Here is a 26,851-nt window from a genome sequence, read left to right as displayed (position 1 = left end):
ATGTGTAAATTTATAAGGCTAGGAACATTTTAAAATGTATAGGATATTTTATTATAATGTCTTTGTTAATATATGATTCTGATAAATAGATAAATATAAAGCTAAAAATTAGGGCCACAGGTAACACCAGAAATTGAGGTGTTCCTATCTTCTGATGCAGTAAAATGATGCCCCAAGCGGTCAGACAGAGAACTTGGAACCACGGGCCTACACATGTCTCTCCTTACTTCAGGTCTATTCAGACCAACAGAGACTTAAAGATTTATATCTAACTTCCTTGTTTTTGCTAGCATTGTTATGCTATAACTATTTTGGTAAACTGAGTCATACAGGGAAGTGTTCTGTTTTATAAAGATGCATTATGTAAGGATAAGGAAAGTTTCCTGTCTCTTTATGGACTATGTTTAAAGTCTTATCTTGATACTAAAAGAGCTTCAATTCAAAAACTATTTTTATTTTTATTATAAACTGTTAAAGATGATTAAGCCTGGAGACATTCAAGACTATACTTAATAGCCCTCGAACCATCAGAGATTTGCTGAAGATAGCATTTAAGATATTTAAACTTACATGACAGACAGAGACTCCCAGACCCCAGCAGTGACCCTCAAAGTCTCCAAGAAGAAACAGACACAGCGACTGACACCCCACCTAGGCTGTGGTGACTCTACCTACTGGGCTACATGCCCCGATGCCTCACTGAAGCCAAGGCTCTGCCCAAACTGTGAGCGAACAGGACTATGGAGAGGTGATTGCCCCACTTTGCCTAGACAAAGCAAGTTCAGTCCCTCCCATGTCCCTCCTCCACAGGAAAGCCTCTCACTTCCTGGGCCTGGCAGCCAAGGCCGCTGTCCTGATCCCACTGCCCTGGATGCCGTGGAGACCACAGGAGCCTGGGATAACCTCCAGCTAAAGGACTATGGATTAGTCTCGGTCACTGCAGTTATCCCTTCTCAACTCTCTGGTCACACTATTGGCTAGGCTAACTGTAGCTCTGTCAGCTAGTCAACAGCAGACAATCAGCTCCTTCTCCCAAGACTGCAGCCACCTCGTTAGGTTATTAGTCAGTTTATTAGTTAGTTAAACTACTAGCTTTCATGTTTAAAAAAAAGACAAACAGGTCTGCCTTGTTCACAGGTTTCATATGAAAGGATAAATATATTCAGATGTGACTTTCTACTAAAAAAAGAGTGTGCTTTGCAATGACTGTTCCCAGCAATAACTTGTGTCTCTGAGTAATGAGTGAATAAATAAAGTCCATGCGAGGTCTAAGTTCTGGTGGTCTAACAAAATGTCTTATATAAGAGTCTGAGGATGTGAAAATTTGAGTAAGTTCTCAGAGTCTCAACAAATGATCTATGGTACATAAATACAACCTATAAAGATATATTATTACACTGAGATTTCAAGGGTTCAAATGTTAACATTGACAAATAGAGTTCTAATAAACTGGTAGAGTGCTCACTACTTACTATTTGGTCATAAGCTCAAGATTTTAAATGTCCTTTGGTTGTCTTATAAGCATAGACTTAAAGGTGATTTTCACTGGGATAAAATATCTCTCAGGCTCTCTAGAAACAGGGGGATGTTCATGCTCTTTAAGCCAAAGTCATAGCTTTGCTATGACTGGCAAGTGTTAATCTGTTCCAGCTGTTTTACAGACACCTGTTAAATGCTTTTTTACAATGTGGATTTCAATACAATGCTAATATATCTAAAACTTTTATCTCCTTTGGTAAACTAAAATTCATATATACTTCAAAAGAATCAAAAACCAGCTGAAAGACTTGGATCCACCTGTCACAGGTGAAACAAGTAAGTTCTAAATGTAAGGTTTTTCTTTAGGTTCCTGAATTTTAACTTCTAGTGTCTATTCACAGCAGATTTCCCTTTGACTGACAGACCCTATCCAGGAGGCACCTGTGGACTGCAAGCTGCTGAGCTGTCATTCACTGAAAGCTGATGTGGACCAGTCCAGCTGATGTGATTGCTCCCTGTCCCTTCATCTGGATCAGCCAATCAGATGCTTCTGATGAATGCCCTATTGCCTAGCCTTTGACTAGCCTATCAGCCTTTCTGGGCCCTGACAAATGACATCCCAGATCAGCTGGAAGCAGCTACAGAAGAGAATACATTGTGCCTGCCCCCATTACAAGCCGAAAATGCTAAGTCAGAAGGAAACTCCTTGACATAGGGGACAATAGGGCTACCTATAAAGCCAATTGTTATACCAGGGGAAAATGGGCTCAGATTTAGCATCAGGTGGATTCATTAACTAAAATGGTTCTATAATATGATAGGACACTTGACTTGCTTTATGCAAAATGAAGAGATATTATCCATCATGGGGTCTTTGGCCCTTATACTTTCTGCTAATTACTGTTGGCTCTTACATCATTGATACAATAACTAAATGATAATTCCCAACTGAGTACCATTAAGCTGACGGTTATTAGATCCAAATGTAAACTAGTACCCGTCATAGAGTCAAGGATTTGACCAAGGATACAACTTCAGGGGAATGTTAGACCCAAAGTTAACATGTAAGCCCCACATTCTCAAGCACCAGATAACTTCCTGAGATTCTGGGAGTTGTAGTTCTTGAAAATACCAACAAAGCTTCATGGGAAAGTATAGTGGCCTATGGGTTTTGTCCATATAAGCCCAGATAGCACATGCCTTGAGGCTACTTACCTGGAAAGTTTCCAGGTGATGGTCCTGACCAAATTCCATCTTGGTCAGTATTTAACATTTTAATAAAAGCTTGCTTTAATTTGGCCAAAATGGTGGAACTGGTTTTTCTGGCAAATTTCAGCATTAATGAAGGCCACCTGAGAACACCACACTCAGTCACCCCACCCCCAGGCCCTACACTGCCCCCACATACCCTACCCTCATGCCCACCTCCCCAGGACCATCACTAAAGTGAGATCAACCAAGTTCATCATTTAACTCCCTGAAGTGTGGATGTTGGAGAAGTGCCCTTAGGTAAAATGCTAGGTTTTCTGTTTTAGGTACCATGCTATTGTTTCCCAGGTGTCTTAGTTATGGTTTAATATTGCTGTGAGGAGACACCATGATCATGGCAACTCTTATAAAAGAAATATTTCATTGTGGTAGCTTGCTTATAATTCAGAGGTTCTGTCCATCATGGCAGGTAGCACAGCAGCATGCAGGCAGGTATGGTGCTTTGAGAAATTGCCAAGTGTCCTATATCCGAAAGCAATAGGAAGTTGACTGACTGACTGTCACACTGGGTGAAGCTTGAGAAAAAGACCTCAAAGCCCACCCTCTCAGTGACACACTTCCAGCAGAAGGTGTGGCCTAGATTAAAGGTGTGCCCTCCATGCTCAAGGTCTGGATTAAAGGCATGTGTCATGCAGCCTCCTCCAACAGACCATACCTCCTCCACCTCCTAAAGTGCCACTCCCTATGAGTTTATGGAGGCCAAATACATTCAAACTACCACACCAGGGTATAATGCACAGCCTGAAATGCCAAGATTAAGACTTACTAGTTTGGAAAATTAATTAGATTTATAATTATTAGTTTAGAATACTAACATTAACTATGTAGGCTACTAAATACATTGGCATAAAGAGATCTACCATTGAGTAGGTCATTTTCTATAGTTCAGCCTTCTGAATATTCAAGACAAGGTGAAAAGTTCCCAGCATTCTGGAGGCAGAGGCATAAAACTGCCAAACGTTCTTTTGGTGTACATAAGAAGTTCCTGACTGCAGGGCTACATAGTAAGATCCTGTCTCAACAAAATAAAATTAGGGGCTGGAAAGATGGCTCCACAGTTAAGAGCACTGGCTGCTCTTCTAAAAGACCTGGGTTCAATGCCCAACACCCACATTATGACTCACAGTGATCTGTAATTCCAGTTCCTGGATACCAGTGCCCACTTCTGGCCTCCATGGCTACTGTATGCACATGATACACAGACATACATGCAGACAACTACACACACATACACACACACACACTAAAAATAAAAATTTTAAATTTCAAATCATGAAATATGATGCTTTTAAAAGAAACCAAAGTAAAAGAATCAATATCTAAAAACTGAACATAGCCACGCAAAGTGACTCAACTGTTCTTTCAGTCTCTTCCTCTGAGTGGCAGTTTGCTCTGTGTATTTCCCTGAAGTTTAAGCTCATGGATGCCCCACTCTCTTTTTAACCCTTTCTTTTCTTCTCTGGTCTCCTTTGCCATTTTCCTCAGGACACTCAGACTGAAGTGAATACATCCTAGTCTCAAGCTGAAGAAAAGATACCACTTTGTATAATCCTTCTTAGGGCACTGGAAAGCACCCCGCCCCTCCTCGGCCACCTTTCTGAGTTTCAGCATAAGCAGTTGCTTGGTGTAGCCTAACCTTCTGTACATCCATGACCTATTCCGTCCACCTGGAATGTCACAGTGTTGTGTAGTAATTTCCTCCAAATTCAAACATTTCTTCTTGGTAGACAGAAGGAGGCTAATGAAGTAACAAACGTGGGTGGACAGGGATGAACTGTGTAAGCTCCTCAGTCCTGTAGTATGACACCTCCCCGTCTCCGTCCCCATCCCCACACTCCCTCCCACCTGCCCAATACCGTTATAGAAGCTAGGAAGGGAGACCTGGACCAGTGTGGGGTGTCCTTTCCAAGCAGAAGAATGCCCTGGAAGAGCCTCTAACTGGCTAGCTGAGTTGCCTCCAGCTGACTCTGGAGCCAACTCCTGGAATCCGGCAAGCTCTGCAGGGATCTCCAGAGCTCAGCTCCTCTGAGTGCTGGAGTGGGATTTTCAATGATGCAGCTGCCTTTGAGTAATCCCCACTACTGTAATTACACACACACACACACACACACACACACACACACACACACACACACCCTTGCGAGAATTTCCTTCTGTCTTCTTTTGCTCCCGTATTAAGTTAGCTATTCCCTATATTAAAATTTCTCCATGTAACCACGATGTCACTGCTCCCTCCTTCTTGGATCCCCTCCAGAACCAGGCTGACTTGCATTGCTGTGGCAGGAAGGGTATCCAGTGATATTCCAGGGCAACTCTGAAGGGGTCTTGTATTTCCACTTGGCCCTCCTGGAATTCTGTCATACACTATCATATAACATAAACAATGGCCACTTAGAAGAGATGCCCAAGTCTTCACACCAGCTGCCAGGGACCTGCAGAACTGCCTAGCAAGTCATACCTTGTTATCTAAAGCAAATAAATGTTGGGAGGGAATACTATTTAGCAACCAATAACTAAAGCGTGTATCTCCCACAATCAAATAAATTCTACTAACTTCTAAATTGTTCATTAAATTAACCTGAGACAATTCATGGAAGTACTTCTTTGTCTCCCACCCTCAGAAAAGCAAGTAAAGCAGCACTTTCCAAATTTTGTATTGCACATGTGACTGGGTGTGGCTCCTCATGGGGCAGACTCACTACGTAAAGGCCAGGAAACCAAAACTTGAAACAAGAAACTTTGCATCCTTAGTAAAGACAAAGCAAGGGCCTCTCTAGCGGGATTGGCTGCAATTGGAGGACAGCTCCCCACTGCTCTCCTCCTGTGCCTGGGCACAGCACAGCACAGACCAGACTCCCAGCACGCTAACGTGCAGGGCATGTTGCACCCGCATGCAGACTTGTGACTTGGCTAAAGCCAGTGTCCAGCATTTCCAGGGAGACGCAAAATGAAAGCAGGTGCATCTTCCTGGATAGGACAAGGTGATTTTCCTCTCATGTGCACACTTCCTTCTGTGTCAGTGGGTTCAGGGATATTAGTGTCCACACAAATGTTATAATGTGATGCTGTACTGTTCTTTCCCTTTTCTATAAATGCCAAACCTTACGTTTTGAAATCAGAAAGTGTCATTGAACACTATCACGACTGCTGTCTGTGTTTAAAACCTACCCCAAACTTTACAAAGTGCCAAAAGTTGAGGAATTCATAAAAATTAGAAAAAAATTAAAATAGAAAGTTTTAGTTGAGTATATGCAAAACTTACAGCTAATAAAAGCATTTATGAAGGCCACTTGGAATGGCTATATCCCAAGAAACAAACCAAAATTGTCCTTGCAAAGCATCAGTTGTGTTATCCAACTTTGATTCTTGACCCACCTCCCCTTCCTGGAGGCTCAGGCAGCAGGGATAAGGGGTGGAGCCACGGCTGTCTGCATGAGATTCAGGCTCCTTCACTTATGAGATGAGTGAGTTAAAGAATGCGTGGTCTCCCTAAGGTTACTGGGGAGTGTCATCCTGTTCTTATCAGAGGCCTGAGGATTAAAAGACTGCACATGACAGTGCCTGCCACTTAGCAAGCTCTGCATAGGTGTGTGCTCAGTATCAGCAAGCAAAGCTATGTGGTGAGCAGTAGATGGCCAGACACAGTGCAGGGATACTTCTAACACCTGGTCTCCAGCAGTTTCTATTTAGCAGCTTCTATTTGAATTCAGGGGACCACGTGACCTATTCCAGTGAGTCTTTAAGATGTACTTAGAATTTAATCTGTGCAATTAAATTCTGAGTTGTCTCAAAATCCTCTGCTATCCAACCTAAGCAGATAATAAAGCATGTGTGTGTGTGTGTGTGTGTGTGTGTGTGTGTGTGTGTGTGTGTGTGTGTGAATGCTTATCGATTTTCATGAGATGGGGAGAGGTCAAAGGCCAGAGAGAGGTGACATTATTCAGGTAATTTTATCCGGCCACACACACAAAAAAAGCTATAACAGAGACAATTGTTGACAAACCGTCCCTGCCCACCAGCTCAGAGCACCCCTGCAGACAGACAGTCCTACCCTGCAGACAGTCCTACCCTGCAGACAGTCCTACCCTGCAAACAGTCCTACACTGCAGACAGTCCTACCCTGCAGACAGTCCTATCCTGCAGACAGTCCTACTCTGTAGAAAGTCCTACTCTGCAGGTTTCTGCCTTTGCATGCTGAGAACAGCTTCCCTTTATCTTGAAATTCTCTGCTTCTTGTCCTGGTTGTCATAAAAACCCCAAAGCAGCCACGAAGGGACCAAAACATATTTGGGGAAGGGAGAGGAAGAAAGGAGTCACAAACACAGACTAGAGAGGGCCCGCTGTAACGACCAGGAAGCAAATGGGACTCTTAGGCCATCTCCCCTATCTGTTCTCATAAGTGCCAACCACCCTTCCAAGGTGTGGGCTAAGACAAGTCATAACAATAATTCAGCTTCAGCAAGCTCTTAGAGGATGGCTACCAGGCACCAGACATGAATGTCACATTGGACTTTACAATAGTCCAAAGAGACAGGCAGTACTGTTATTATGCCCATACGGTAGACAAGGAAACTGAGACCAGCATTCTACAGTCCAATTTAAAGTCAGGCATTCTAATTCCAGTCCGCCTGTCCTAGGGTCAGCCGCCAGCCTGCATCAGAACTCTATGATTATTTTGCAGGTACCTTCTTGTAATTTTCCTTGGAACTATGTGTCAACTGTACAAGAATATTGGTCTCATTTAATTCCAAATTCTTCCAAGTTTTTTTTTTTTATAGCTTACTCAGTCCAATTATTTTGCTGTCCCTGTAACTGTGGAAACTATAAAAATAGGATAAATAGAAAAATAAACTAACACAGACCTGCTGTCAGGGTGCCAACAGCCTCAGACTCTGACAGCCTCGGACTAACAATGCTCACTTCAGGCTTCGTGGAGCCCAAGCGAGGGAAGTCCCATGGAGCCACTTAATGAGCTCACGAACCTTTCACCCATGCCTCATGGAATGGCTTGATCTAACTTCAGTACTTCACTTCAAAATATTTACGAGGATTCTGCCAGTCCCACGGTAGGTAGGTAGCGGTGTGCAACAGCTCATGACCATGCAGCGAAAATGGGGCTGCTTCTCATCTAAGGTAAGGTCATACCCCATAGGCCTTGTAAGCTGAAAAGGTTTAAGCCAAAAAATGCATATCACACCTCACTTATGCACATCAAAGCTTATACCAGTAGTTCTCAACCTGTGGGTTGTGACCCCTTTGGTAGCCCTCTATCTCCAAAGAAATACTTACATTATGGTTCATAGCAGTAGCAAAGTTACAGTTATGAAGTAGTAATAAAATAAATTTATGATTGGGGGTCACTACAACATAAGGAACTGTATTAAAGGGTCACAGCATTAAGAAGGTTGCAAATCACAGGCTTAGACACACGGTACTGTGCAAAGAACTGGCCTCAACTCTGTGGCTCCCTGAAAGTTGGGGGCCAGCCTTAAAACCTGACCCAGTACCTCAAAGGGGCCTTAGAGCACATCACTAGTGCAGGGAAGGGAAAGTTCAAATGCAGTTCCCACCAGATGTTGCCACTTTTGTCGTGTCGCCAAGTCAGAAGACCTTACACTGAGGCCCCCCGTATAACATAATGTCAGAGAGAGGTAAGCTGCAGGGGTGGCAGGAACACAGATGATCAGGGGAAACCTGTGCACTGAAGTGGCACTGAGCAGACACCAGAACGAGGAGAGGAAGCCAGCCCCAAAGGACGCGGACTTTGCAGATCTGAAGAATCAGAGAGTGGGGAGGAGAATGTCTTACAGTAAAAAAAAACAAAAACAGTTTTCTTCAAAGCACATGACTCTTGATCATAATTATGAGGCCCACCTCTCCTGAGGATTTACAGTCAGGCACTGTTTGCGAGGAGAGAGGAGCTCATGAAGCCTCCCCTCTCCCCGAGGACTGACTGGTAGTTCCCAGTTGCTGAGGGAGGGGCAGCCATTATGGCCACGGGTAGGTTGTCCGTGCTCCTGGAAGTAAATCTCAACTCATGGGATCACGAAACCAGGACACGGAAGCAGAAAAAAGACAAATTGGGAAGAAAAAGAGGGTCTACAGATGGGAGGAGGAAAAGAAAGGACATTAGCCGGGCGTTGGTGGCGCACGCCTTTAATCCCAGCACTCGGGAGGCAGAGCCAGGTGGATCTCTGTGAGTTCGAGGCCAGCCTGGGCTACCAAGTGAGTTCCAGGAAAGGCGCAAAGCTACGCAGAGAAACCCTGTCTCGAAAAAACCAAAAAAAAAAAAAAAAAAAAAAAAAAAAAAGAGGACATTAAAGGGAGAATATGATAAAAATACATATAATGTCAGAATGAAATCCATTATTATGTAAAATTAATATATGCCAATAAAAACACATGAAAGATTCCCCCAAGAAAACTGTTAAGTAATAAATACTTTCAACAAATACCAGGACACAAAATGAACATACAAAAATCGGTACCTTTTCTATTTACCAATAATGAACTTTCCAGGAAGCAAATGGGGAGGGGGGCATTCACAATAGCGCCAGAATAATAATAAAATATATAGGAACAAACCTGACCATGGAGGTGAAAGACCCGTACAGCGAGCGCTGTACAACACTGGCTGGGTGGAGGGGTGACTCAACAGAAAGAGCACCGTGGTGACTCAGCAGAAAGAGCACCGTGGTGACTCAGCAGAAAGAGCACCATGGTGACTCAGCAGAAAGAGCACCGTGGTGACTCAGCAGAAAGAGCACCGTGGTGACTCAGCAGAAAGAGCACCATTGCTCCTGCAGAGGACCTGGGTTTGGTTCCCGGCACCCCTGGCGTGGAGCAAAACCCTCTGTAACTGCAGTTCTGGAAGAATCTGGTGCCCTCTTCTGGTCTCTGCAGGCACCAGGCGCACAAAGTGCACGTACAGACTTGCAGGTAGACAGTTATACACACACAAAAAAAACAAACACTGTAGAAAGAATAATGCTAGATATGACTGAGACGCTCGCCATCCGTCTTAGCCAAGATAGGGGATAAGTCTAGATATCTATCAACAGATAAATTGATGGAAAAAAAATACAGTACATGTGTCTGTGTGTGAGTGAGAGAATTTTATTCCACTGTAAAGAATGAAACTGTGACATTATAAACAAGAAAAGCCAATAAAACTGGAGAACATTACGAATCATTCTTATGAAGATGCCTAGCACATGTTTTCTCTCATGTGAAAAATCTAGATTTGAATGAATGAGTAAATGAATGAATGGCATAAAAGTAGAGGGGGACTATGAGATGGGGAGAAGGGGTCTAATGAGAGGGGGCACAACAAGGGGGAGATGATGAAGTAAAAAGACAAGTATTTTCTCTCATATGCAGAATCTATACTCAACTCTAGATACATAAATATTTACACAAACGTCTATATGACATGAGAAGGGACACAATTTAAGGAATGAAGGAGACTAGCAGGGGATGGATGAGGAGCAAAGTCAGGACAATTCAGAGCAAGGTAAAATGATACATATAACACATACAACACATGTATATACACACACATATATACACATGTGAGTGTCATAATGAAATCCAGTATTTTGTACACTGACTAAAATCCTGGTTTTTAGTTAGAATATTAGCATTCTGAATTTAGTTCATATACTCTTGGCCCTAAAAATGTAATATCAAATATGACTAACTGAAATTTAACTCTGTATCTCATTGACATGTAATTTTGGTAGTGAGATCTGTTGGGACAGAATGTATACAGAGTTAATGTTTTGTGACCAAGTTACCTGGATTGAGTACTGAGTGGGCCAGCCTTGTGCTTAAGAAGTTAAGCACAAAGATCAATGTCAATGTTTAAGAAATTCTGCTAAGGTCAGCCCCATCTGCCCATCTTCCCATGAGTCAGTTTCCAAGGAACACACAAGCAGTTCTAGTAAGATAGACAGAAACCCACCTCAGCACACATTTCTCAGGATGCTCCATGAGGGGACTTTGCAAAGCAGCATTCTTGTTTCCAGACAAGTTCCCAGCAACCCTCAAGATCATTTTTAACTCTCTTCCTAGGATGCAGTGTATACCAATTGGCTAGATGGGGGTAAACTGGAGGCTTCTTGGTTGCTTATTAAATGAGAGTTCAGAATATTTCTCTGAGAATATGTTATTTTACTCCAGACAAGTCACATAACAGTCTGATGTCCTGATAACAGCATGCAAAAACCTTCACAGTGTGTACAATATGTCACAAGTGTCTCTGTTCATCTCAGCAGAGCGCTTGCTTAGTCATCCTCTAGGACAGGGGTCAAAGCACTTGCCTCGCCATCTATTCAAGATGCACCAGCACTGACTCAGTCCCTGTCACTGTCCACCTACAGGACAGGTAAGAGGACACAGAAATCCTTCCCCAGGTAGGAAGATACCAAGTCGCTGCATGCAAGTCAGGGAATGGGATGCTCCTGGTGTCCTGTGGTCCTCAAGCCCTCCTTCATCTGCAGATTTAGTGTCCAGGATTATTTCAATTGGGAGTGAGAAAAAGTAGTCCCCCAAAGGAATAGAGATAGTTTATAAACAGGCTAAGCATGTGGTTATTGCTGTGAACACACATAATGATACACAACTCTTTTCCTAGGAACACAAAACTTACTAAATCCAGCTTCCTTTTCAAACTCTCTTCCCTTTGCAAGCAAGAACAGTAACAAAATTCGGAAACAGTTAAGTGTGCCACTTGAGATCCATAAAACAATTATCCTTACCAAGAATAGAGGATGGTTCCCACCATTGACGTGAGCTTACTGCTTTCCTGTTTTTGCTTTGCCAGGCCGAAGTCAGCTACAATTCACAAAACAGAGCAATGTGTTACTGTCTTTCCCAGGGATTAGCAGTCCCTAGCATCTGACACTCTGCAAAGTAACCAGCTGCTTTCTCTATGCTTTCACGGAATGCCCCCCCATCTTCCATCCACTCCCAACCTTAGTTCAGACATACTCTATACTACTGTGCTTTATATTCTGACATAATGGGATTCAACTTTGTAAAACAATTTAAAGTAAATTGAGTTAACTAAAGCAGATGAAGCCTTGTTGATCTTGCAATTTTTACTTTTAAGTTCTTAAATAAATAGAAAGATTGTAGCATTTATGTATATACCTGCATCAAAGCTGCAGATATCTGAGGGTAAAAGAGTGGGTGTGGTGACTTAGCCTGTGATCCCAGCTCAAGAAATGAGGCAGAAGTGCGTATGTTAACCAGTGAGACCCTTTCTCAAAACAAAAGACAAAAGAAGAAAAAGATCAAAACAACTAAAAATGGGCAGCTGAAATTGTAAAATAATAATATTAAGTGTACTATGATATACTCTTTAATGATTGGCAGGTATGCAAATTATATGACAATTTTGTTTTAAATATAGCTGAGTCTTGGTGAATAGATTCTTGAAGTCCCAGCACTTAGAAACTAAGGCACTAAAATCAAGAATTCAAGGCCAGCCTGGGCTACACAGTGAGACCGTGTGTGAAGGAAGGTAGGTGGAGGTGAGGGAAGAGAGGGTGATGGAGCGGAGGGAAGGAAAGGGGAGGTGAGGGGATGGACAGAGAGAAAACAGTCAAAGTACAGTAAGCCTGAGCAGCCAGCATGAAGATCTGAGAACCTGAAATTAAATAGCAACTCTTGGCACTAACTCACCATATCTGTAAAAAATAAGGATTAAAATGGCATAGCAGAGTGGGAACTAGTACAACAGTAAAGTTCAATAATTCAATATTCAGAGTTTATATATCATGTAAAACTATGTGCAGCACAGTGTGTAATAACTGGTGTGGGCAGCCAAAGAAGCCTTAAGTAACTGTGTAAAGAACATGAAATCCTGAATGAATGTATACTGTTGAATGGACAATAACCAATGCCCCAACCCTTGGGAAATTGTCAAAGCCTCCCTCTGGCCTGAGTGCAAATGTTAGCAGTGTGTACAAGTGTTTATTAATGATTGACCACATGCGCAAAGACCAGCACCTGCAGCTTCTCCCTCCTGGTTTACAGCCCGAGACTGCTGCCCACAGAGACCTCCTCACAGTGAACAGTCCAAGGTCAGGGTAGCTGGTGCTACTCCATCAGAGTACACACAGACCATCTGACCCAAGCTTTTCTTCATCTGTGTGTCTGTCTTTTCTTTAGTGTCTGTCCATTCTTCATTTTCTTGCCTCCCCCATCAGGTGTCTAGGACGAAACCATGCTGAACACGGAGACTAGTGATGTTTGGTTGCTGTTTTTTCACTTAAAATAACACATTTCTGAGTCATAGTCTTATGTATCTCAGAGATGATGCTCTCATCTGGTGTAAATGGCCTATGTGGCTAGGGATGACCTTGAACTTCTGATCCTTTTCTGTGTCTCAAGTGCTGAAATTATAGATATGAGCCACCTGCCCATTTCTGCTGAACTTTGAGTTCAGGGTTTTGGCATGGAAGCCTCTATCAGCTGAGCCATGTAACAGTCCTAAAATAACATATTTTTGATGAATGTAGACTTGCACATGTTCATAGGATATGGTATGATAGTTCAATAAATGTATTGATATCTATATATCATATCCATTAAAATCAAGATAACTTGTATTTTTCTTACTTTTGTTTTAAATTAACTTTTAATTAATATAAAAACAAAAGTGAGGGGCTGGAGGGATAGCTCAGAGGTTAAGAGCACTGGCTGATCTTCCAGAGGTCCTGAGTTCAATTCCCAGCAACCACATGGTGGCTCACAACCATCTGTAATGAGATCTGGTGCCCTCTTCTGGTATGCAGGGATACATGCAGGCAGAGCACTGTATAATAAATTATACAAAGTATAATAAAAAAATTTAAAAAAAAAAGTGATAAATCTCAATGGGCTAATGTTATACTTTGATCTGTGTACACATTATATAATGTTTGAATCAGGCTATATTTATTTATGGTAGAAACATTTAAAATCTTTTCTTCTAGCCTTCTGAGTTCATAGTATGTAAACAGCAGCCTGGTTTATTTTACTCATCCTTCTCTCCCCTTATCTCCTCAGTCTCTGGCCATCACTCTTCTTAGTTTATATGAGATCAATAATTTTATATGCCAGGTAAAAATGACTCTTTTCTATGCCCAGCTTATTTCATTAAATGATCTATTTCCATATGTGTTGCCATAGTATAGACAGGATTCCAAGTTTGTATGCAACATTCAACTGTGTATCCAGGCTATGTTCTTTATGCATCCATCATTTGATGGACACCTAGCTGTCTCCATTTCTTACCCATTTGAAATAGGCTGCAATAAACTGAGGGTACAGGTATCTCTTGTGAACACTGGCTCGATTTCCTCTGGATATTCCTAGGAGTGAAATCACTGGCTCAGATCATATGGTAGTTCTATTTTTAATTTTTCAAGGAACTCCCTTAGTGTTGGCCATAATCACTGTGCTAATTAACATTCTCCAGCAGGGCTGCCTTCCTCCACTTCCTGGCCGGCGCCTGCTTCCTTCCCCTCTCCAGCAGGGAGAAGGTAGCCACTTATTTGTTTATTTATTTAAGTTGCTATACAAAATTACCTTTACTCATTTTTATCATGGTCATTCTTTCTGGGGCAAAATGCTACCCTTGAGGTTGAATTTGCTTTTTTTTTTTTTTTGCAGATTAGTGATATGGGACCTTTTAAAAAAACCTGTTCTTCATTCCTGTGTCCTTCTGAGATGCCAACTTTTCGTGGGTTGTTTGAGGTTTTGCAGAATCCTTTCGGTTTTTTGGAATCCATGCGTCAGGTCTGATTTGTTATTTCCTGTGCTTTGGGGTCCTACCCAAAACACACCAATGTTCTCAAGCATTTCTTGGGGGGGGGGGTTCTATTTATTCCACACTTACATCTTTTATTCATTCTGAGTTGGTTTTATAACTGCTGAGAGGAGGCTTCTAGTCTTATTCTTTTCCAGCACCATTCATTTTCATTTTAAAGGCTGTCCTTTGCAAATTGTGTTTTTATGATATGTATTCTTATCACCTCTGTCTAATCCAGATGCACATAGATGTACGGGCTTCTTTCTAGACCCTTGATCTCATTCCATTGGTCTATTTCTATGCCAATAACATGCTATTCTGATTACTACAGCTTTGTAGTATATTTTGAAGTTGTGTAGTATAATATGCATTTTATAGACATGAGGAAACTGAGGCTCAGAGACAATGAGCAGCTTGCTTAATGTCTTATAAAGAGAAATCAACAGTCAGATATTAATCTGAAACCAACTGATTCTTCACAGAAGACAATAGTGCCAACAAAAGAAAAATCCAGCCCCATTGGCTTCATTGACTATCCAGTCCAATAGTAAGGAAGTGAACCATTTGCTGTGCACAAATGACCAATCATTAGACCACGTGGCTCTGATGTGAAAGGACTGAGAGCAGCAGCTCCCACAGCACAGGGAAAGAAGACAGATAAGCCACTCACAGACCCCTCCAGCAACACAGAGGCCAAACACAACAGCTGCAAAGAGTGTCACCAGAACAGGAGACTCCCAGCTGCTTCAGCCTTTAGAGAGCACCCAGGTAGGCGGCCAGGCCACAGGGAAGGGGACTGGAGCTGGGGAGAGCGTCAGTCAGAGTGCGTGCTGGACCAACACTAGCACGTGAGGGTCAGCATCAGACGTGAGGGTCAGCATCAGACGGTCCCTCCAAGCTCGCTGGCCACCCAGTTCAGCCAGCTGGTCAGCACCAGTTACACTGAGAGACTGTCTAAAAAATTAGAAGAGCAACTAAGGATGACAAGTTGTTCTCTGGCCTACACAAACATTCACACACACACACACACACACACACACACACACACACACACACGAAAACTGCACAATCATCACAGTAAATGCACAAAGAGCCCCTGGCTCTGTTCACTCCTTTCAGCAGAGTAGAACACACTGGAACCTCCTCAATCTCATCATGGCAATGTATAAAAACCTACAGCCAACACACTAGTTAATTCGGAAAGACCCAATACTTCGTTTCTAATTTCAAAACAAGAATGGTGATGCCACGGCATATGCCCACAGTCCCAGGACTGGAGAAGCTGAAGCAGGAGAATCGTATGTTCAAGACGAGCCTGGCCACACAGTGAGTTTTGGGATCATAGTTTCAGGGACACACAAAAAAATAAACATTTAAATTTAAAAATCAGGGATGGCCACTCACATTTCTACCCAACATTCAACAATGATTGTATGCACATTTACATGTGAACCGAACCTTCAATTTCTCTTGCAGTAAAATGATTAGATCATGTTATAAGGGTACGTTTAATTTGCCTTTTAAAAAAAAAAATGGTAAGTAGATGTTTCCTCTTAGAGGGACTGTTAGGGGGTCTCAGCTGCCGTTCTCAATCTACACCGGATTTTCCCGTGCTCCTACAAGGGTCCTCATAGTGTGCACTGAAAGCCCAAGCAGTTCCCACTTGCATTTCTTTGGACATTTTTCATGTTTATTTGATATCTGTGAATCTTCTCGCAGTGATGTTTCTGTTCATTTTTCTCCTACTGTTCATTGGTGGATACATATTTCAAAGATCTTTGCTTGTTCCACAGCTCGTCTTTTGGTCCGTTTTCCATTTGCATTTACAAGGCTTTGTTTTCTTTCAGAAATTTTACAATTTAAGTGGTTTGGGTTTTGGTTTTTTTCATTTTCTTTTGAGACTCACACTGTAGCTCAGACTGGCCTCAGACTCAGCAGTCTTCCTGTTTCAGCCTCTACAATGCTGGAATAAGTCTTTCATATAAATTTCTCTCCCTCTCCCTCTCCCTCTCCCTCTCCCTCTCCCTCTCCCTCTGATCCTAAGTTATTTTTAAATTCTCACATAGGTTGCCCAGATTGCTAATGTCTGGTATCAATTTGACTGTACTGAAGAATACCATCAAAACCGCCTTGTGATGTAGGAGTGGGCCCCTAGAATGTTTGTCCTTTCCAGCTACCCCGATAGAGAACTTTGTAGTGGAAGGTACTAGAAGTGATGCAAGAGGAGGAGTATGGCGAGCATGGGTGCCCGGTGTGGCTCACTTCCCCCGAGGGCAGCCATGAAGTTCTCTGCTGGCACCCACCCAGCTTCCCATGGGTCTCACAGCACTCAGAAGACAGCACACCAGCAACAAAGCCTGCTCTGCAGCTGGATGCCCAGAGCCTCGCAGGGAGGTGCCCAGGATGTCCACGGCACCCTACCTGGCAGCTACTGTCGCAGGCATCCCAGCCAGAAGCTTCTCAGTACATTCCACTGACGCTGGGCACAGAGGTGTGCCAGCATCTCACAGAAGCTTCCTGCTCTGCTGGACCATCTCAACACCAAATTTTGAAAACATTCCTGGAGCTGAGCATCCCCCTGCACTATAGCAACAGTTTTGAAAACATTCTTGACTTCAACAGGTAGATGTCAATTTTCTTTCTTTTGTTTTTTTTCAGTGGGGAAGCAACTTGTGATTGGAGCTGAGCAGATGGGATGAGAAGCTGGACTGCAGGACTCTCACTTCTGCCCTGGTGTGCTCACTCGTGTCCATTGATTCTGTCAAAATCTGCTGAAGATGCCACAGTGAGAAGAGAAGCGGCTCCGAATGACGGCCACATGGGCCCTTACTTCTCCTGTAAGGCACTCACTCCACACCAAAGCCAGGTGGTGTCAGCTGTGTGGCACAAGTTATCCTGAAAGCCTGCCCTCTGGAACTGTTCAGGTTTCCTACAGTGCAACCAGCTGACCACTTCCTTCAGATCTGTGACTGACCCTGAACCAGAGCCACCCAGCCAGGCTTCCCCTGGATTACTCCCCCTCAGAAAATAAAAAAAAAAAGGTTATTATTCTAAGCCTCTAAATTCTATAGGACTGGATTACCCATCAGTGGACTCCTCAGGCCATGTCACCAACACCAGGAACGTAGACATCAGCTCCTATACTCCTGGCCTCTGTCCCTCCTCGGAAACCATAATTCTCCACACCAAAACCACTACAGACAAGGTTGAAATTCTACAAAACCTCCTGATAAATATGAAGAATAAACACCAAACTCTACCCGGCTGAAGAGCAGACACGATCTGAATTTTCAGGGATGTGCTTACAGCACACGCTCTCTAAAACCTGACCTTCCTTCTAAAGGCCTCTGTGCATTCATCTAATTGTGTATCTGTCACTACAGGAAGTTACTTTGCTTATCCTTGTCATTATATAAATATTTGCTGAGGGTCTAGTATTCTCCATGGGAGTAAATGCCTGCCATTGCTGGATGAGGCAAGTACACACCTGTGTGCACAGGTCATACGTCCACCCACCATTCTGTAGTATTGTCCGTTATTCACAAGCTAGATAGCTTGCTGGTCCAGCATATACTTAAGAAAATTAGTAGGATTAAGTCAGCACTCTGCAAAATAAAAAGGATAGTCCAGCAAGATTTTAGGGAGCTCACTATAATTTGAGCACATGTAGCCTTTGTTAATTTAAAAACTAAAATGACATATGAAGATCACCTTATAAAAATTGATTTCAAAAGTAAAAGGCAAGGAACGTTACAATGGTTTTTATTCACTCATTAATTTAGGCAATGCATGAGCTTAGACAGATGTTCACAAAAACACAGAGAGTTGAGAACTGCTTGCATAGTAAAAATGAATGCTGTTTGGCCATCGGGAAGATTTTGGTGGCAGCAGGAGATGTTTCTGTTACTCCTTCCTCATTTGTGGGAACATATGGGGAAGAAATGCTTTCTTTCTGAAATCATGAAGGCATCTGTGTGCTTGACTAGGAACTCAACACTAACAACTGAAAACATTTTAATACAGCATGGGAAAACTTCAATAGGACAATTGGCAGGGTGCTGCTCACATGCAGCCTGCAGACCCTGCATTCCAGCAAGGAATCCGGCTCAGAGCTGAAGCCTAGGCCCTTGCTCTGTCTCTTGCTACTTACTACGTTGTGACACCGCACTCCTCGCTCGGCTTCTCTGGATGGTCTTCTATACTGGCTCACTCACGAGCAGGCTTTGCAGGACTTCTTGCTCTAGCTATATGACAACAGATGCAAAGTACTCTGACACACTGAAGATAGAAGGTACCTTTGCCTAGACACCCATCTGCTGTATCAGTTTCTCCCAAACCACAATCCAACCACCAAGCCCTAATCTTCCTGTGGGCTTTCTCCTCTAGTCCTACAAAGCACCTTCCATTTCCCAGTCTACACTCAGTTTATCACAGTTGTCTGGGAAATCCAAAGTGGCTGAGATAGCAGAAGGCATCTCTTCTCCACTCCTGGTCCTTTCCTCTCCGGCTCCAATACTCATGCATGCATATATCCTTTTCACTCCTGTGGCCACAGTTTGAAGGGACTAAACTGCTGTGGATATCACTCTATGTAAATAAAACACTGATGGCCAATGACCAGGCAGGAGGTAGGTGGGACAAGGAGAGAGGAGAATTCTGGGAAGCGGAAGGCTGGGAGAGAGACACTGCAGCCACGACCAGGAGAAGAGCATGTAGAGACGCCGGTAAGCCACCAGCCACGTGGCAAGCTATAGATTTATAAAAATGGGTTAATTTAAGATAAAAGAACAGTTAGCAAGAAGCCTGCCACGGCCATACAGTTTATAAGTGATATAAGCGTCTGAGTGATTATTTTATAAGTGGATTGTGGGACTGCGGGGCTTGGGGAACCTGGAGAGAAGCCCTCCAGCAACACTAAACCCCCCCTTCCTCAAGTGTACCTGATCAGAAGACCTCTCCTCAGTCCCAGGGAGCACTCAGCAGCAACAAGAGCCCCAACAAGACCTCATGGCAGAGGCTCCACACTTAGACAGCTTCCATCATCCTCCTTCAGCCTTCAAGACTGCCATCAAGTGTTCACTCACTGAGATGTCAAGACCTGTGCTCCAGGTACTGAACTAGGGACAAAGAAGATGACCAGCAAGCCAGAGTCACCTCTGACATGGACCTTAGGAACTAGCGTTGATGCACATTCAGTAAAAGATCACTCCCAAGGTATAAATGTGCATCTGTAATTTGAGAAGACCTTCAAAGGGCAGGGCAGGTAGGGTAAGAGTAGATCAGAAAAGGCTTCTGTAGAAGTTGGGAAAACAGTTCAGCTCATAAGTTAAAGGAGTTGATGAAGCTTGAGGACCTGAGTGTAATCTCCACATAAGTAAGCTGCACACAGTAACACACACTCTTGCAGTTCCAGGACTACAAAGACAAACACAGACACAGCGTTGGGCTTTCTAGCCAGTCAACATGATCTGTTTGGCAAGCTCTAGCCATTGAGAGGCCCTGTCTCAAAAAGCAAGGTGAACAGCCCCTGGAGAATGACATTTGAGGTTGTCCTGTGGCCTCCATGCGCACACAATCTATGGCACATTCCCACCCCAAACAAACAGAGAGAGAGAGAGAAAGAGAGAGAGAGAGAGAGAGAGAGAGAGAGAGAGAGAGAGAGAAAGCACAGAAGAGAGACTGTTAAAACACAGTGACTAAGTAAATATCAGATGGAGAAGTTAACAGGGATGTAAGGAGAAGGGGGTGACACTTCCAGGCAGAGGAGTCTGTATGTGCAAAGGTCCTGTGGTGAAATGAGCAGGATCCACTGAGGAAATGAGAGGTCTGCAAGGCCAGAGTGCAGGGAGTGGGACAGTGCCAGACGCTGCAAGGCCATAAGGCCATACTCAGATATCTGGCATGTCCAATGAGTACAGGTTAAACTGCGCCCTGGTAGCTGCTGGTAGCAGTGGCTTTACCAGAGGCCACGGAACATATAGCAGATGGCATCCCACTAGATGAATAATCCTCTGATGGAGGAGCCCCATTCAGGCAAGGCTTGCAGGACCACAGACTCTGAAAACAGTCGCTTCTGTCTGTAATTTTCTCATGTGCCACACAATTCCTCCCTAAGAAGAACAGCTGTGGGGTTCTTTCCACAGCCCACTGGTGGTGTGTTTTGTACTTTGGGGGCACATATATATGTGGATGATCAGAAAGATGATTTCTTCTTGAGCTGTATAATTTTGATGAATAGAAAATATACTAGGATATACTTCATAACTAGATCTATTGCTCCATGAGGACTGCAAGACACTTAAGCCTGTTTTATATCATCAACTCAAACTGACATAAAGAAAATAGCAATTTCTTCTCTGTTCTAAGACAAGCTACATACAGCTAGATGATTTTAGGCCTCAGAGCAAATTCAAACTAGACTAAATGCCTCATAATTTAAACCTTCACAGATAATACACAAGGACAAATTCCCAGGTGTCTGATTTGTTGAACCAAGATTTTTAGATACAAAAAATGACCTAAATTATTATGCCTATCTGATAACACAGACCAGCGGCTACTCCCTGCACAAGTTCCTCAGCAGCTTGTCTCACTGGGCACTGTGCCCCAGCCTCAGGTTACAGCCTGAATCTTGCAGCTGAGCATTGCCATGGTTACTCACCCCCCTCAGATGCAACTTTTTATCATTTTCTTTGGGATGTATATAGGAGGAGACAGAACAAGAGAGAAAGGAGAGACTTGAGAAAAATAAAGAGAATGAACCTCAGTACATGAGTCTTATTCCCTCCGACAGATAAGAACTATTCCTAAGTCCCACTACTCTAAAGGCATTCTTTCTATTACCCAGGGTGCAGTACTGGGAGCTGGTGTTTCAGGCTGCAATAACTGTGCACACTTACCAGTCATTCGTCCTGTCCTAGCCCATGACTACAAGCTCCATGGTGACCTCAAGATGCCTTTCTTCTACCTAAAGTGGCCCTTTCGGGGAGGATTGTACAGAGACTTAAAGAGAGGATTCTGAGGGTGTCTATGTGCCCATGTATCTATGTGCCTATATGGCTCGGAGCACTGGCTGACATTGGAGACATGCTCTTTTTGGTCCCCAAACAAATGCTCCTGAGAGGCTGGGTGTTTCCTAAGGAGCATAAAAACAAGGAGTGACCTTGACAGCTTCAGGAAAGCATTAGTCAGAAGCAAATCATGTTCTGGAGGGAGGCTGTTTGAGCACAGCTGTGGCACTGTGGCAGGGGAAAGCCACCTCGAAGCTTGGCTCCATACAGCCAGTCTCTTTACCACTGCCCTTCCAGGTACCCACAGCCTTGCACCACCTATTCAAGACCCCAGAGAGAACAGGGTTTTCTAAGAAGAGGCTCAGTGTCTTCCTTCAGCAGAGTCCTGCCACACTGCACTTTCTTTTCCAAAGGTCAGAGATCCCTCATCTCTATCTCCAGACTCCTTCCTGAGCTTCCCACAAAGGAAGTTCAACTGTTACTAACAACTTCCTATTTAAATTCAACAAATGGCATGCTGACTCTAAAATGGAGTATCCTAAACTGGGGAGGAGGCTGGTGGGCTGGGAGCCTGACCTTCCCACTGCGCCCCTTCCCAGGGCAGCCCCTGGTGAGCAGCCCAAGCTCTTCCTCTCTTTTGTTAGCATCACAACTCCAGGTTCTCCGCTGTCCTAAGCCATCAGCTTCCCTGGTTTCTAAGGCTTCCGCTGTGGACTTCCCTGCCCTAAAGCTTGAGATCCTGTCCATCAGAGACCTTGCCGCCTCTATAACTGCCAGCACTAACTCCACTGCAGCCTCCTTTTCTGACTCTTAGAAACCTCATCATCTAGAAACAGAGCTGGCTGGATTTCCTTTGATGGTCCCTCTGCTTTTCCACTATAAGGCAACTACGATGGACTTGGCAGAAAATGTTCTTGCTTCGTGGTGATGTGAGGGTAATGGAGTGATGATGTGGCCACACTCCCACAGCTGAGGCTCTACTGGACTGTGCCCACGGCACAGGAAGTTTTGCATCACCTTGAATTCAAGCAGGCCCCAGAGCAGGTTCAAAGCTAGGCGGATCCAGTGACCTACAGAGGCCACAGGAAGAGTCATTCCACGGCCAGATTTTCCAGGTATGAACAGCATGCCCTGTGGGGTTTGTGACCCCAGTCAGTGTTCACTATTCTAAGGTCACAGATCTTAGCAAACATCAGTGCACAGTGACAACAATAATCTCCAAACCCTCTAAAGAATGCCAAGGGTTGCAGCAGTCCAGCAGGTCTCTGTTCTCTTGAGTCCTGTGGCATTCAGGAGAGAAAATGTTTCCTTCAGGTTATTGCTCATGATGGTAGTAAGGATTGCCAACACACTCAAACTAATTAACAACTCCCCTTGCATGTTAAACACACTTCTCAGGCAGCATCCAATCCCAGGCAACTCCTCCACCCTCGTCTCTTGTTGGTATTTCTACTTGCATGCATTTTGCTCATCAGCACCTACATTTATTGTTTCCTCTTCTTTTTTAACATTGATTTATTTATTTGGAGTGGGGAGGCATATGTGAGTGCATCACACTTGTATGTGGAGGTCAGAGAATAACTTACAAGAGTCAGTTCTCTCCTTCTACCATGTGGAAGACTGGCAGTATGGCTCGGGGGCAAGTGCCTTTATCCACTAAGCCACCCCAAAGGACCTCATTCATCTCTGTATTCATTTTTCTACCCTTTTACTCAATGAATATCTGTTAAGTTCTGACAGAGAATCATAGCCAAAGGAAGCAACAGCCACAACCCGATGTTTAAATCCCACATTCTGGATGCTGTGCAAGGGGGCATGTGCGAGGGGGGTGCGCACTCTGGGAGCCAACCTGCCAGACATGGGCGGCAAAGATGAAGCTGGGGGAGCAGAACTGGACTTGGGTAACAAAAAGGAGAGAGCATTAAAGCAGTGGGGTGGCGTGTTGGAAGTCCCAGAGACAGTGGCACAGCCTGGTCTGCTTAGGATCTGAGGCTGGATCGAGAGACAAGTGGGTTATCATGAAGAAGAGCTTTGGGGACCCACTGGAAACCAAGCTGTCTTAAATTTCCCAGAGAGCTGCGTGACTGACTTAGACAAAACCGCCATAATTAGATTTTAATGAGGTGCCTTCAATCCCTCCCCCTTGTTCTCTGTCAGTACCACACAGTCTCTGCAAACTGGGACTCCAGCGTTTCTCGTGCTTCATTAACTGAGTACCAGAACTTTTAGCTCTGGGTCCCTAGGCTGCTGAATCTCTTCTGCTGCAGCATGCAACGTGTACACGCTGCCTATCCTGGATACATGCCAGAACCTTCAATCATAACAGCGACAGGAAATCCAGTCACCATTGGTCAGTCCCTAATCCCCTTGTCATCTCCCTTATAGCTAGATGTGATCACAAGATTGTTCTTAGGCTGGGTGCGGTGGTATATGCCTGTAAATGCAGTATTCAGGTGACAGAGGCAAGTGGATCTTTATGAGTTCAAGGTCAGCCTGGTCTACAAAGTGAGTATCAGAATAGCCAGGACTATACATATAAACCCTGTCTCCAAAAAAAAAAGATTGATTTTGATTTTGATCAATGTAGTTATAAGAAGTCTGGGGAGAGCTTTGACTTTCTGTAATGATAAGAAGCAGAAAGTATTTGAAGAAGGGCCTTTTCACTGTTGTGTTTACCATAGCAGCTTCCTTACTTCCTGCCTATGAGTTTAGAAGTGATGCCTGGAGTTCCAGCAACCACCTTTGCAACTATGAGAGCACAAGCATATGGACTAGAAGCCAACCTGTTGCAAACGCAAAAGGTAAAGAAGAGAAAGGCTTAGGTGATGACCAGACTCTGTGAGCTGCCACCCAATCAGGCCCACACCTCTCTGTGTATATTCAGAGATAGCCAGATGCTCTCACAGTGGGATCCGTTGTTAGCCTGATCATCCACTTCTGGCCCTTCCTGACCTGCACAGCCCCAACACTGTTCCCAAGTCTAATCATTTAATCTGGAGAGGGAATGCTGCAGCTCCCTGGTTCTCGCCACACCAAGCCTCTGGAGCACCCAAGAGCACCGTGTTCTTCCCATCTCTAAGCTCTGGCACTTGCTCTGTCCATGACTTCACTTTCATCCTTTCTTCTGGCTTCTTTGCCCAAAGGTCCCTCCAGCAGAGTGAGTAACACTGACAGTCACCATGGACCACACACTCTTTCTCTGGAGGAATACAGCCACACACTGTTAATGCTGAATTACTTTGATCAGCGGTATCTGAGCATAGTATTGGCCAGATGGCTCAGAGGGTAGAATTGCTTGTTACCAAACCTGATGATCAAATTTAATCCCAGAGCCCACATGGTGGAAGGCAAGAAATAACTTTACAAGCTGCCCACTAACCCCCCCCCCACACACACACATCTCTGCCCCCATAAATAAATATAAAGTAAACTGAGCATAAAAACATAAAGAGCTCTGTGCAGACATCTGCAGAGCTGAGGTATGGCTGCCATGCCCTCTCTCTCTGCTTTGCAGGCATTATCAGGTATGGGTCATGAGCTCAGCACAGCCCTTACTGACCTGGAAGGGGCAAGCTGCATCTGATTAGAGACCTTATGGCTTCAGCTTAGGACTGGAAAGGCATTCTCATGAATGTCTAGTCACCAAACATTTTAGCCTCATGGAACACACAGCTTTGCAATAAACTCCGTCTTTAAAAACAAACAAAAGAACCCTTTAAACAGATGAGAACCAGCAATAGTTCAGAAGATACACAAAAACAGACATGCCTGGGTTCATCCAACAGTCTGTTGGCAGCCACTGTTCTAAGTTGCTGGGACTTTGAGGCACCTCGTTATCTCAACATAACCCTGCCTCATCCTGACAGAGTCCCTTCGAACATTCTCCCCCGCCCCCTTGCATTGCTGTCCCATCCTGACAGAAGAGGGCATTCTAGCCCTCTCCACTGTGCACTGTCACCATGAACCCATGAAGGAAGGGCCCTGTCCGCCCTGCTGGCCTTGCTAGCGGTAGCGTGTATCCATTTCTGAAATACTTGTTGACTGAATACCAGATCTCTCCACATAGCTGTGAAGTCAGAGAGCAGAAGCCATGCTTTTGGCTTTGTAGCCATCATACTCTGCAGTAGCATCTGGCGAGATCAAGCTTTTGATAAATGTCATCCAGAATCAAGTATGGCCTTATTACTCCCACCAACAGCAACCAGATATCACTTGACAAAAACATGTACAAATGCACCCTTGCAACAGGAGCATGTGACCTCCTGAGCTATACCAAAACGTCCATTCTGAAATTATTACCTGTTATCATATGAATTTTGTTTTTCTCTTTTTTATTTGGGTGCCCAGGAAGCAAGAAAGGTGAAAATTTCCATTAAAATATGGACATTTTAAAAGGCCAAGAAATGCAAAATGGTGGGGTTGGTCATGGGTTCCCCAAAGCAGCTCTGCAATGCACCAAGTATGGATGCCACTCAGCAGGTGGCAGCACTCAGGGCCCCTGGGCTTTGAGGGTCACAGCGGGTCTGCTTCCACCTGTGCCTCAAAGTCCACCACAGCGTGCAGGAGCCAGGCCTGCGCATGCGTCACCACACACGTCCAGAGGCTAGCTTTCAAGCAGAAACAGACTCACACACTGAAGGTAGACAGATCGGGGGCGGGTTGGAGCGGAGCAGCGCAACCTGCTCAGAGCACCGAGCAGGATGCCAGAGCTGGGAAACCAAAGAGAAAGCATCTGTAATTCCACACACAGCCATGGTGGTGCTCCAAGCTCTGTTTACAAATGACAGCAAACTCCAGCAGCAAGCTTACTAGAAACGACTGCAAGCCAGCTCTTACACAGAAGAAGAACATTTGTGTTTTCCTAATTTTTTTTCTTGGTTACATTTTCTTTCAATACACTTTGCCCCATTCATCTCTGACATCATTTGACAAATCTGTGCTTCTTTTCTGGAGGTAAATAAACTTCCCATATCACAAAATAAAAATACCACTACAAACAATAATGTGTAGAAGGCTGCCCCTTTGTGGAGACATGATGAATCCACCCAGGCAGCTGTTGCAAGGTCTGTGGCAACTTCCCCTGTGTGGCGACTGTCCCCTTGTGGCCACATTCTTCATCAGCTACAGCACCTGAGTCAACAGTGATGCCAAGTGTGGCCACCTGCATCCAACTACCTAAAGTATTAGGATTCTATATATTTAGTTCAAAACTAATATGATGATATTTGAACCGAATCATAGGCCCTCTTAAAGCTGAGTCTTACGTGCACATTTCAATTAACAGTGATAGATA

The 26,851-nt window shown here is 44.1% G+C and overlaps 1 protein-coding gene across 1 annotated transcript in view; it reads right to left on the bottom strand.

Moving 5' to 3' along the window:
- Nek10 (NIMA related kinase 10) overlaps nt 1-26,851 on the bottom strand; it is a 194,168-nt gene that overhangs the window by 103,691 nt on the left and 63,626 nt on the right. Inside the window, exon 23 of the mRNA XM_028856310.2 lies at nt 11,508-11,583. Coding sequence (XP_028712143.1) covers nt 11,508-11,583 — 76 coding nt within the window. The remainder of the gene's footprint in view (nt 1-11,507; nt 11,584-26,851) is intronic.

Source organism: Peromyscus leucopus, chromosome 9, assembly GCF_004664715.2.
Source record: "Peromyscus leucopus breed LL Stock chromosome 9, UCI_PerLeu_2.1, whole genome shotgun sequence".
In the NCBI taxonomy this organism is placed as follows: Eukaryota; Metazoa; Chordata; class Mammalia; order Rodentia; family Cricetidae; genus Peromyscus; species Peromyscus leucopus.
The sequence above is the reverse complement of the archived record's forward strand: the minus strand, read 5'-3'. Positions and strand labels throughout refer to the sequence as shown.